General features: G+C 42.4%; 1 protein-coding gene across 3 annotated transcripts in view; it reads right to left on the bottom strand.

Moving 5' to 3' along the window:
* Positions 1 to 11922, bottom strand: part of stxbp5a (syntaxin binding protein 5a (tomosyn)) — a 79338-nt gene extending 67416 nt beyond the window's left edge. For 2 of the 3 annotated variants that reach the window (XM_063902494.1, XM_063902495.1), the window contains exons 1-2: positions 11442 to 11922; positions 9291 to 9388 (exon numbers count right to left, since the gene is read on the bottom strand). In XM_063902494.1, the coding sequence (XP_063758564.1) occupies positions 9291 to 9388; positions 11442 to 11579 (236 nt within the window). In that variant the 5' untranslated portion in view covers positions 11580 to 11922. The remainder of the gene's footprint in view (positions 1 to 9290; positions 9389 to 11441) is intronic. The other variant, XM_063902493.1, reaches the window with a different exon arrangement.
* Positions 11923 to 13188: the final 1266 nt, after the last annotated feature.

Raw genomic sequence — 13188 nt, 5'->3', positions numbered from 1 at the left:
CCAGACGGTTATCTGAGGAATAAGGAGGAAATATTTTATAGAGAAGGCAGTATTCAAATAGAAGAAAGAGAACTAAACATGATTAAATGACAAGGCAAAAAGCTAGCCAATGGGAGGAGGCAGCTTCAAAAGCCAATGTGTGTTTGCTGTTATCTCCTCAAGCAGTATGCAGTAAGCAGTATGCTCATGGATAAGCAGCCATTGCTCAATTCATTATGCTCATCGTATCTACGGAGAGCATCATGATAGCACATCCTAACAGCTGCACTATAAGTACCCCTACATGTATAGCATAGATGATCTGATTAGACATTGGCACACCTCACTGCATACATTTGTGCATTTAGAACAAAAAAAATACCGTCTGTGATGCTTTATCATCAGGAAGATGAGGGTTATTTTAATACCCCAGCTTTATGTGTTGTATAAAAGATCAAGTTGGCTAATTCATTATCATTTATTTATCATTTTAGGGCATGAAGTGCATGTGGCAAACATTAAAACACACAAAGTCTAATGTAAATATGCCTTTGTATAAGGATAAGGCCCCTGGGAGAGGGGAAGGTTACAAAAACAATTGATAGAAAAACGTATACAACATTAAAATGGGGAGGGAGCCGAGCCTCCTGAGATAGAGTGGAAGATTACCTACAGCAGCTCGACAAAAGTAATGAGCTGCAGAGAATCAGCAGGGGGACCAGCAGCACAGAGAATAAGTAAATCCCATTAGGAAAATCCTACAATCATAAAACAACGAAACAATTATATCCCTTGGAATGTGAATTAATAAAAGTGATTTTACCTCCAAAGCAGCATGCCGTACAACAGTAGATAAGTAAGAGAAAGAATAGAGGAATGTGTCACAGTCGTTTCACGGTATGGCCCTGCAGAGACCTGGAGGTCGCATGAAGGGTAGAGAGAAAAGCGAGATGACAAAATCTTTGTGCTTCGCTGCATTCGGAGAGCCAGTCCCCGTACAAGCACCTTAGCGACTGTGCCAAACAGATAGACCCGACCCTGTCACACTTCCACACCTCAAGCAAAAACCTCAAGTGTCAGCCATCAACACTAATGTGAATAAGTTAACAAACAACAGTAAAACACCACCTTTTCTTTTGTCTTTAACCTAATCAAATGCAGTATTTTCCTTCAGTCAAGCAAAAAAGCCTTTAAGTCAGGTAGGTCACCTTGAAAATAAACCGACGCAGCTATTCAGTTATCATGTTTGCATACATCAATCAACCTTCTACTTTGTATTTCAATTCCTTCTCAACACAGCATAAAACACAGAAAGCTTGAGTCTCGGATGTGGCAACGAACGCATGCTTATGGACCAGATACAGAAGGTGATTCAAAGACACCACACTCTCATTCAACCCCCAAATGCATTTAAATTAATCTCATGCGGTGAGTCCTCTGTCTCCTCTGTCGCTGTCATTTATGATTTGATCAATGACAGCGACATTTCACTGAGACGCTGAGATTTACAGCGTGTATGATGAAGCGATATTTACATAACTGGACAGGAGAGCTATCAGAACATGCCGTAATCGGCTCAGGGCAAGACAACAACTACCCTGCCTTATTTATAGACAAAGGGCCATTTGTTTCAGCTGGAAATGAATAGCTGTTAATATAATTTTAGAAGAACTAGCTTTTAATCCTTGGAGATTTCCCCAAAGTGTATCATGATAATGGAAGCCTCAGACTTACAAATGAACCACAATTTGAAATCAATAGGAAGTGTACTGTTACCATGTGTCAATGTACAGTACATATACCATAGCTCCTGAGTCAGACGCTGTGCTCACTGACACCAAACAAATTCAATACAGTGCACATGCTCATTTACTTTGGAAACGTGGCTCTTGATGATGAGGGAACTCTGTGGTATGGAGACTGGGCAGTGGTCAAAGCCTTTGTTCATGAGAGCACTGGTAAAATAGAGAATCTTATTGACCAGGACTAATATGAGTGCAAATCAATAGAGCAGGTACATGGTCCACACAACCCCCAGCAGTGCAGGAAAAGCAGTTTTATGAAGTAAATCCTCGACATAAATCACAACCGGCTGACAGCACTGTGTGTCCCTCGTTGTCACCGTCTGCAAGGTCGAGGGGTGCAGCAGATTTGATTCAAGAACACTACACAAGAAATGATGACATGAGGCTTAACTCACGGATTTGATGTAAAATCCTCCCCGTCATCACTATATCCATAAAGCTAAGGCATATTTCCCTTTTGTATTCGTCATAAACCATATGAATTCACCAAAGACACTGCTAAGATCTGGGATTCAAGGTAACATTGTAAGAAATACATGAGGCAGAACAGAAAAGTCAGATTATCAGAAAAGTAAAAATCATGGCATCAATAAAGCAACATTGTCCAGATAGCTTTAGTCGTAGCTAAAATGGTAACACAGTGAACATGAAATCCTGTTTATAATCCCCCATTGCACAGGAAAACGTGTTTTTAAGCTTGGTCCTACAACTGCTAAAGAAGCAGTATACAAAGACTAAAGTTTGAAGGCAAAATGTGTAGATGGAATTGCTCTACATAGCTAGCTAGTTACCTAGCTAAAGTCATGATTAATAGAGAGAGAAAAATGGCCGAAATGTCCTAAAAATGTAAACTGATCATACTAAGTACTACCAAAGCTTCTGTGATCCTGAAAATGAAGTCAACAACTCTTATGTCTGTTTATGATGAGCAATTTTGGGAATACTTGTTTTGGCTTATTATTTTCAAATACACAGCTCTAGTTCCTGACCCTTTCAGACTCCTTTTAAGCAATGTCACTTTTTGATTGCATCAAATAACAACAAATAAATAGCTTTATTATACCAAATAGGTTTGATGGCCGAATCTATGAAAATAAGATCCAAGTTGTTATAATCTGAAAAGAAATATGAATACAAACTGGAGCTATTTTCATGGAAACTCAGTTAAATTCGGCTGCCAATCACAGCTGGAGATGGTTCGTTCACCATCATCTGTCACACGCAGATTGGACTAATTTCCTCATTTGGGCTGCCAAGTTGAACACTGCCTTTCAAAGTCTAACAGTTCTCAAAAACTTTTATCTGCAAAATAAACGATGCCTACAGAACTGCAGCACCTGATGCATTGCGTTTGATGTCAAGTTTGAAAGTGATTCTTAGATATGTTGTTTTTACTTTCACATAATGCCATCTAATTAGTGCTTCAAAACATAATGACAAGCGATCCCCGAGCAGCGTACGCTATATAATTAGCCTGGTCAAAACATTGTAGCTAGACTCGTCCATAAGCAGTCAGAATAGAGCTGACCATCAGCCAGTACAGTAGCTACGCCCCCTGCTCTGAGTGTGTGTGTACAGATCTGAACCCATTTATTCTCTCCAGCCCACATGACATGTGTGTTTACGATGAGCCGTTCAAGCGTTGCCTGCCGTCTGTTGGGAATAATAAGTGCGCAGGTTGGTGACCTCTCAGGCAACAACACGCATGTCCACACACTACTCTGAAGCTTGCTTTCTATTATTGTTGTATGCAGACCGATGAAAGTTAAAGAGGAACCCTCTGAGCTTTAATTCTTTCCTCCTATCAACGTTGGATCAACGTTAAATTACTCTTTTGTTAATGGATGATCATAATTTACAAATAAAACGTGAAACAGGAACAAGATCACACAATGTTCCAGACGAAACGTCTTTAGTATTCATCCCCAACAGAAGCCAACTCTTTCTCCAGGTCATCAACATTTGATGTCCTCTAATAACATTGAAAAAAATCACATGGCTTCTTGATTTGTGATGACTCACTGGAGAAAGAAAATGCTCCGTGAATGTGTGCATGGATGGGTTTTGTGGGGATTTTTTTCATGTGCATGTTTTCATTAGTGAACTGTTAACCATTAACATAGTCATCCGTCTCTCTTGAACATGCAGACATTCTCACGCATGACTGAAACTTCTGTGAAGACAGGAGCAGGAGCAGATAAGCGACAAGGAGCAAGAGGAGTAAAAGCCGAAGTTAAATGTGGACTAAATTATTGAAGTGAAGCAAAATGGCAGCAAAACTTAAATCGCCCTAAACCTGTATCCTATTCTGGGCTTGTCAGGGCTAAAGGGCTTAAGCAGAACACACAGTCAGGATATTGGACAGAGAGAGACAGAAGCTACATTGTTGTGGCTCTGATGCAGCAAAATTTGTTTTTCCATTTCTAAGAACCGATAGAACAGAGGAAGCTGAGTGCTTTTTGGAGGGCATGAAAGATGAAACCCGGTACACAAGGGGTCTTTGATTAAGAGTACTTCACTACAGTGAACCGGCCCACACGCACATACTGTGTTCCGGTTATGGTGTAAAGTTGATGTGCACTGAACTGACATGAAAGCCACATCTCACAGCTCCCTGGTGACCTCATCACGGACTCTACTTTGAACCATGCCATCTGGCAGGCACAAGTCGACTCTTCCGACCCCACCAGCAGCTCTTCAAACATACGCGCCATTAAACTTTCTCATCAGACGCCATAAGATGACTTTCATTTCCATTATCTCGTCTTTTTCTTTCCTACATTAATTGTTTGAAAAGTAAAATGAGGTCAACTAAGATAAGATTCTAATCCGAGTCGATTTTGTGCAAAACCTCTCTCTTTCCTACTCTTCATCCTCCATATGCTGGTGCTAGCTAAATCGCCAACCACTGACTCAGGGTAGACAGTAATGAGTTTCCTAGAAATCACCACGGGCAAAAATGCAACATTTGCTACTTGTAAATGGTAAATGTATTGATCACACATGTAACACATACAACATGCTGTAGTGTAACACAGAAGCTGAAGCAGCAGCTACACTCTTCTGATGAGACGGATGCTGTTTCAGTCAGCCAAGCTTCAGCACATTGCATAACTGAACACAGACACAAACACACAACCCCGGGCCTAGTCTGCACTATGGAGAGCCATCTAGAAGAGTTAGCTTGAAACTGTCAACCGCAATGAGGACAGAGCAAAAATGAGAAGGAAAATAAAGATGCAACAAAACAGATAGAAGAATAAATGAATACACAAATGATCTGTGACCCGAAAAGAAGCTCCCACACTCTTTAAGCAATAAACTGGAAAGGGAGCAAATGCTTGTTCACCATTTGCTATCCCTCTGTCTCTGTAGATGCTGAATACATGCAGATAAAAGCCTCTTTGTAATCGCTGATTACAATCCAAATCCATTACCATAATCACACAGATATATACATGAAATGCAGTCAGTGTTCTGTTAGAGGCATATGTGAACTACCCCGTGAAAACAGCTTATATCACATTGTGATCCTTAAGGGATTTCTAACATACATTGAAATTTCCATCAAAGTTTGTTAACAAAGGGAAATATGCGCACACACACACACACACACACACACACACACACACACACACACACACACACACACACACACACACACACACACACACACACACACACACACACACACACACACACACACACACACACACACACACACACACACACACACACACACACACACACACACACACACACACACTCTGAGAGATTGGTAGATACAATCTCACACTTTCATTTGTACATACTGTACCAATGAATTTCTAACATCTAGTTCTGAGCGACTATTTCTATTTCAACACTTTAAAATGATTCCCAATCAGAAGACCAGTCAGAGAACTGACGCTCAGTGAGCTTCGTCTGTGACTAGAGACAAAGCTGGGAGGGCAGCAGACTTTCTGAGTGAATCAGAGGGAAGATTAATGATGGAGATATGTCGTAGTCAATCTGTGCTACAAGCAAATGCTTCATAGCGCCACTGCCCGTCTCAGTAGTGACTGCAAAGCCTCTGTGTGTGTGTGTGTGTGTGTGTGTGTTTTGAATGTGTAGGTACAACGTTTTCTCTGTGAACCACTGTCCGCCTGCATGTGCAAATGTTTGCCCCCCTGTGTAAGACAGTATTTGCTTGTGCACACCCACTAACATTTGTACAAATCATCTCACATCATATGTTGTGTATGTGCATGTGTGTGAGAGCACAAATGGGTGTGTTACCTCTGCCACCTCCAAATGTCTGATAAGTGTGTGTGACTATGTGTGTTTGTGCCCCCATTTGTATTTGTGAGTCCTATGATGTCCTGCGCCTGCCGATGAGATAATCTGCCAGAGCATGGAGTGACAATTTGATCAATTGCCGGCTCACACGGAGTCTCTGAGTTATAGTGCTGCCATCTCTCCTGGCCACCACCAGTAAAGAGCCGTCTCTCCGCAGAGATGAGCCGCCACATTGTTACACACACAGCTGCAGACCACCCAGCAACACACACACAAACACAAATCTGTACACATACAAATGTCTATAGGTTGATGGCGGTAAGCTGACAAAAACATCCAATAAGGCCCCTGCCCCATGTTTTCTGTCTGAGTGACTGAATCTCTCATTTGACAGTGCTCTGGAAAGCTTGGTAATTTCCACCCACATTTGGATTGCCTTTAACAAACAAACGGGATCGGCGAGTATATATTTCAATTATCGAGGGTGGTGAGTTTTGTCTATTGAAAAAAAAGGTCCTTGATTTATTCTGTCCAAATACTGTACATTTTTAATTGGAAGTATGGGATACAGGTTGATGGAAAATGTCAAAAGCAATGCTATAACATTCGTTTTACCCAGCCTACTAGGTTAATAACTGTGTTTATAATTCCCCCCTTTTTATTATAAATGGTAGCAGAGACGTATCTTTGTTTTTACATGCTGCCTAATCTGTCCAGAGGCTGATCAATATTAATAACATTATCTATAGCTCTGATGAGAATTCATTATATCATCACTTTGTTGATAAGCGGATGCAGGTCATTATGTTCAATTAGCCCCACCTTTTTGGTGAGCTGTCACTGGTTTTATGATATCAATGCTGTGTGTCAACAACCCTCTAGTGATGTTTAACAGAAAGTCAATTTAAGTGCTGGCCAAATGTGTAGGGTTTGAGCCATATGAGATACAGTGACATGTGGCATCAGTGCAACATCAAGAGATAAATGAAATAAAGAAGGTTCCTTTTCTTGCAGTTCAAAAAGACAAATCCAAACCCAAAAATGGCTTTTATAATTCAGCATTTTCAAACACAGCAATTCTGCTTATTTTTTAAACTACACTTCTAATATCTTTGCACTGCTTGCAAAGTGAAATCTGTTTTCCAAATGCTCACAACTTATTTTCTCTGCAAAGAAATTGTAAAGAAAACAATTGACAGCACTGTGTGCACTTGGGCATATCTGTCTCAGTGCATTACCACACACAGATCAATAAGGATTCTATTCTTGGCCATTAGATCTTGAAACAGGGGGATAGCCTGCCTCTCTCACTCTTTCCAATCTATTCCCCTTCCTTTACTCTATCGGCCTGTCCTCTTTCTCCACCGACCTCACCTCTACTACCCTCTTCCCCTACACCACAAAATACCAAAGGGACATTGTCATCTTCCCAGCTGGACAGTGGAAGCAGCAGCAGCAGCAGCAGCGGGCAGCATCAAACACCGTACAGTTTTGGGGGATCACAGAAGTGATTGGCTTTATGGCTAGAGGGATCAGCCGTCCTCTCGGAGGATTCAGGCTTGCACACTGACATGTACGCACACATTCACTTCCACACATCCACACACACACACCTCCTGTTCCTGCTGTAATTCTCAGTCCTCTGCCACACTGCCAGGCTGAGGCCCTTGATCTGCCACTTCCTGTAATCCTCCATGGGAGAGGGGTGCAGCCAAATGTCCTGGCAGGCCAGCCAGGCACTCAAGCACACATACACACAAACATGCATGGACACCGATAGCTGCGAGTTGCCAAAATAATGACCTCCAGGACGTAGATGTGTATCAGTGCAGGAGTCCAAGGATGTCTCTCACAAAACATGAAACCCGTTATACCAAAACACATCAGAAAACACACAAGCTGCAGCATAGCGATGTAAGAAGAATGAGTTTTGAAATCTCCACTACGCCCCCTTCATCTATGCCATTTTGGTATCATCGTCATCAGATAAAGAGGCAGGGCTGACTAAACAGCATAGACAGGAAGAAAGAGAACCGAAGAATAGATGGATGACCCAATTTCATGTGACTCTGATAAGACTATCTGATCCACATCACTCAAACACAAGAGATTCATCTGTTTATTCAATTTCAAAGTGACCAGTTTCAGCCAGAAGGAACAATCTGACAAGATCATTTCAGCCAAACTCTGGATAGTGTTCTGATGTCCAAGCTGATTGGTCAGAGGCTTCTTCTACACCAAAAGTAAAGTTTCCTTCTTGTACATAATTTACCCAGGCTGGAGCTCACAGGAGTAATGTACCAGCCAGCAAGTCATAAGCCCCATTAAGCTTTTTCATCAATTCCTCTATCAGCTCTAAGATAATACTTCGACCAGAGGGGGGATTTCATCTCCTATCTTCTAAAACATGTGTACCACTAACAGAAACCATGCATTTCTTTATCCAAAAGCAGTAAAGCTTAAAGAACATCATCTCCAGCAAAAAAAAAAAAGTGATCCATCGTTATCTCTTCAGTCTCCCTCCCTTTTAAGAGCAGAACACTTTTTTTTTTTAAACGGTGAATGGACTGAACGCTGATGGCTCTGTGGACTCTCACTCTCCTCTACCTGTGAGTTGTCTATGTTATCCTCACATCTTCATTGCAGGTACTGAGTCACGGCAATAGCTGCCAGCAGGTGGGAACAAGGGACAGCCAGGTGGACAGCTCTTCATCACACCATAATGAGCTGGCAAAGGTTGTTGGACAGGCATGAGAACACATAGAGGACCTGTAAAAGCAGCCTGACACAGGCAAGCTTGCAGGCGTTCTCTGAAGCTATATGACTCCCTGGGGTGCCTTTCCACCACAAGCTGTTGTCCCTGTTTTTGTAAATGTCCTCATATTGCAAGGAAGACGACGCAAGCTACCTCAAGCCATTGCTTCTTCAGATTAATTGCAGCATATACTTGAATATGTGTTTAAATGTGGATTTCTCAATGACATTTCATCAATAAAATATGGGATTCAAGGGATGCTGAGTAAAGCTAATACTTTGTCCATGTATTAAGCATCATCTTACCTTGTGAAAACACTGTAAAAGACCCTGAAACCATACCAATGTACATCAGCATCTGACTATGGCACATCAAACATCAGTTCACTTACCTGCTGCCTCCCAGGGACGTAGGGACCCAAAGTAGCTGCCACAAGCCACAGCAAGCTAGAACAATGACAAGTGAAAGGATACAATCTGAGAGCCCCACTCTGGGTGCCGATGGCCAGTATCTTCTGCACGGGGTCGAAAGCCATGGACGACGGCTGGTAGGGGAAGCCATGACGGACAGTCTGAGAGATATGCGAAAAGATGAAAAAAGAAGATGTGTTATCAACTTGCATTTCACAGTAGGGGTGTTGTTTTGTCAAAAGATATTACGCATATGATTTTGGTAAACAAATGTCCCAGATGGATGTGAAAAGTGTTATGAAGCAGAAATGTAAAGCTTGAAATTACCCTGAGAAGGCATAAAATGAGAGAGAAACAAATGCTCTTTCTATGCACTGTCCCTCTGTTCTTCACGATAGTTGATATTTTAGCTTTCGCTATTTAGGATCCTTTTATAATCATGGTCCTATTTTGAGATTTCTTGTCTCCCATTTCACCCATTTTATGTAGTTTTCCTTCTCTCACTGCCTCCCACATGAAGTCGTGATGACACTGAAGTCTGGAAATAAAAACAGAAAACAAGCCAATAAGGAGCGCTTGGTTATGATTATTTTGCAGGGCCTTTCATTGAAGTGAATCGTCTCAAACGGTGTTTCAGTTTTTTTGTTCACCTTGTATATTTTTGTGTGTGACTGAAGCTTTATGGCATCAGTCAGCTGGTGGTGGGCTGTTGGATTTGTTTGCTTAGCGGCAGAAGGCTAAAGGATGTTACATAAGAAGCACTCAGAGTGCAGCAGAGACACCTGCCTTCTCCGCAAAGAACCATTACAGATGGTTTCTGTCCAGACAGACATCGAAGGTGCAGGAGGGATGATGGAGTCTTGTTAAAAGAGACTTCCATCAGACGCCAAGCTGAGGATCAGCGTCTATCAAACCTACAATCTCTGAGCTAGTCTTTTCCAAACACAATATCCCCTAAGCCCTCGGGTGTGTTGACTTAACTCTAGATTATGTTTCCTAGTTATTACTTCGGGCACTCTAACGTTATACTCTTCACAAATGTTGAGATGATTGCAGTTGTAAAAGTTTAACCCCCCTGGACTGAGCTTATGGTGGTGTTTGGATGGCTGTGATGTCTTTAAAACATACAAGGTCAAAGATCACATGATTCTTCCATGACGCTGAGATCTGGACGTATACAAAGAATCTGGCATGTAAAATAAGATAAAGCCTATAAATGACAATGGACTTTAGTAGTTTACAGAACAGGTTTTGAGTTAAATGTCGTCGCAATAAGAAAAGCAACAGCATAAGAAAGCCATTGAGAGCTTCAAATACCTAATATAACAAAAAACCTACAAAAACATATCCACACAAAAGCCAGATACGATTGTGCATGTTGGGAAACTCAATAACACACAAGTAAATATAGTATGCTGTATGTAAATTGTATTTTTTCCTTCCTAACATCAGGCGCCATCAGTGCCTAATGGATCAATGATCTGGGGGTATAGAAGTGAGTGTGTGTAGGGGGGGTGCATGGGAGAGAGGGGTGTGAGAGGAGAGAGGTGGGGGTAAGAGGGGATGAAGAGACACTGCGAATAAAAGAAAACGAGAAGACACACTTACATACACCCATTGACCAGAAAACCACCGTTTTGCTAATCCAAACCCAGCAGATTATGCAAGAGGGAATCAGTTTGGCCCAACCCCTCGATATGACAGTTCATGCCAAGCACACATACAGCAAACGATGGTATTTTCACAGGATGATGTGCTGTATTTACATAACGAAAATATATAGTGCTTGATAATTATCCGTGTGCAATTACGGGACCAACAGATGAAACCATTCAGGAACTTACTAACGATTATTGTCCTATCCTCTGAGCGCATTCGCCATACAGTATGCGCATTGCTGGTACGTTGCAGGAGGCTACGTACCATGGCTTGGACAATCACATAGCGATTTAATGATTCTATTTCTAAACGGGATTAATGGCAAAATACTAGTTAACATTCAATCAGCAGATTATCGTTGTAGTTTAGACTGAACAGCAATACTCTTTGCTGATTGATTAATTAATTGTGTGGATCTCACTTGCACCTGCTGAATCCTATAATGGGCTACGCGCAGTAGGCTACAAACTGAATATTATGTTCATAGAAAATACATGCTAAATGGGCTAACTGGTATGAAACCATCCGTATAATAAAACCATCAGGCTCGCCCACCTTGCAGAGCTGGAAGTGGTCGGACTGGAGGGTCTCCTGGATCAGATGGTTCTCCTGTGGCCCCACTTGGACAGACGGGGTGGAGGAGGAAACCTCTTTCAAGCCGTCCAGCACCTTCCTAATGTTGAACTTCTTCATTTTCAGACTGCAGAGCACAGAATTGAGATCACCCGCAAAAGATAAAGGAGATAGCCACTTTCGCTCTCTCTCTCTCACACACACACACGCTCGCTCTCTTTCTCTCTTCTGATTTCCTCTGTAAATCTCACATTTTAGTGCTTGTTTTTTAACGCAGTCTCCATGCTGGAAGGATTCGGCGCGCACCGCACAGGTCGCTCTTTGACTGGAAATTCGGAGACGGGCTGCTGGGATGTCAGTGCGTCGGTGTGATTCGCTCGCAGTCCGTGCTGTGCCCCACTGCGTCTCCTTGGCTCTTCTTCTCGGCTTCCCTCCCCTCCCCTCTCGGCTATGTGCGCCGCTCAGCCAAGGCGGAAACGCAGCGCAGCGGTGGTGTTGGTGCTGCTGCTGACGCTCTTGCGCATGTCTGACAGAGCACAAGCTTCAACACAAATCCCGCCACCTTGCCAGCCCCCTCCCTCTCTCTCTCTCCTCCTTTCATCTGCGCCCAGCGACAACGCCCCCTCCCTCCTTCCCTCCCTCCCTACCTCCCCTCTCTCTCGCACGCACACTATAGTAGGCTTTGCTCCACTGCACCTGGTGATGTTGGGATGCTGCGGCGTTGTGAGTGTCTGTGGAGACAGACGAGCAGACAGACGGGTGCTTAGTCCCATTCTTTCCACTACACGGTCACCCTCTCCAGTCTGCCTCTGTTTATGTGTTTGCGTGGAAGGTTCGACATATTAAAAGGCCATCCCAAACCATAGTGAACATGGAAGTGGGTAATAAAACCTTGTTGTGCCATACTGGGTTTTTGGAGAAGCATGCATAATTGTGCTGCATTTCCATTCACTCGATGTGTCATGCTGGGTTCAGGAAGAAATCCAAGAAAATTTGATGCGATAAAAAAAAAGGGGGAATATAAGCTCCATGTTGTCCCTGAATTGATTTTATATTTGACTTGAACTTTACATCTGTAAAAAAACAAAAACGTATGATGTACTGTAGGCCGTGTATAGCACTCTGAGCTGGGTTTATTGTTTAGGGACGTATAAGCCGGGAAACAGTGCATAAAACAAGCCAACAGCTGAGCAAGCAATGCATCTATCAGTATCCATGGTAATGGCTGCTTCTTTCCAGTCATAAGGAGTCCCACAGCTTACCTGTTATTTATGCCCTTCCTCTTAATATGGAGAAGCACCCTCTGCAGCTGCAAGTGTGACTTCATGTGGGAGAAACACTTCATAGTGAAGAGCTACTGAGGCAGGATTGATTTGGGAAAAGCCTCCCATGTTCCGCCTGACAGGACCAGAACACATCATACAGTATATCCAAGGAAAAAAACAATAATATTTTGTATCAAAACCCTGCTTGGGGACCACTTACATTTTGTCCAACATGATTTAAAACAGGGGGTTCTGGTCAACAGTAATTGACTTGGTTTGCCATTTTAACAGGCTGTAAGAGTGGGTACAGGAAGATACATTTATACTGTAAGCCCCATATAGACCTCTGCCCATGTGAAAGTATACTTCTTTCATTTGTCCGTTTTTAGACACGCCAAGCTAATTCTGATTCTGGGATATACATTCTTTAATCTCAAACGTTTAAATCAAAACAGAATAAAATA

This window comes from Eleginops maclovinus, chromosome 15 (assembly GCF_036324505.1).
Source record: "Eleginops maclovinus isolate JMC-PN-2008 ecotype Puerto Natales chromosome 15, JC_Emac_rtc_rv5, whole genome shotgun sequence".
NCBI classification, from domain to species: Eukaryota; Metazoa; Chordata; class Actinopteri; order Perciformes; family Eleginopidae; genus Eleginops; species Eleginops maclovinus.
Note: the sequence above shows the minus strand (reverse complement) of the source record. Positions and strands in the feature narration are given on the sequence as shown.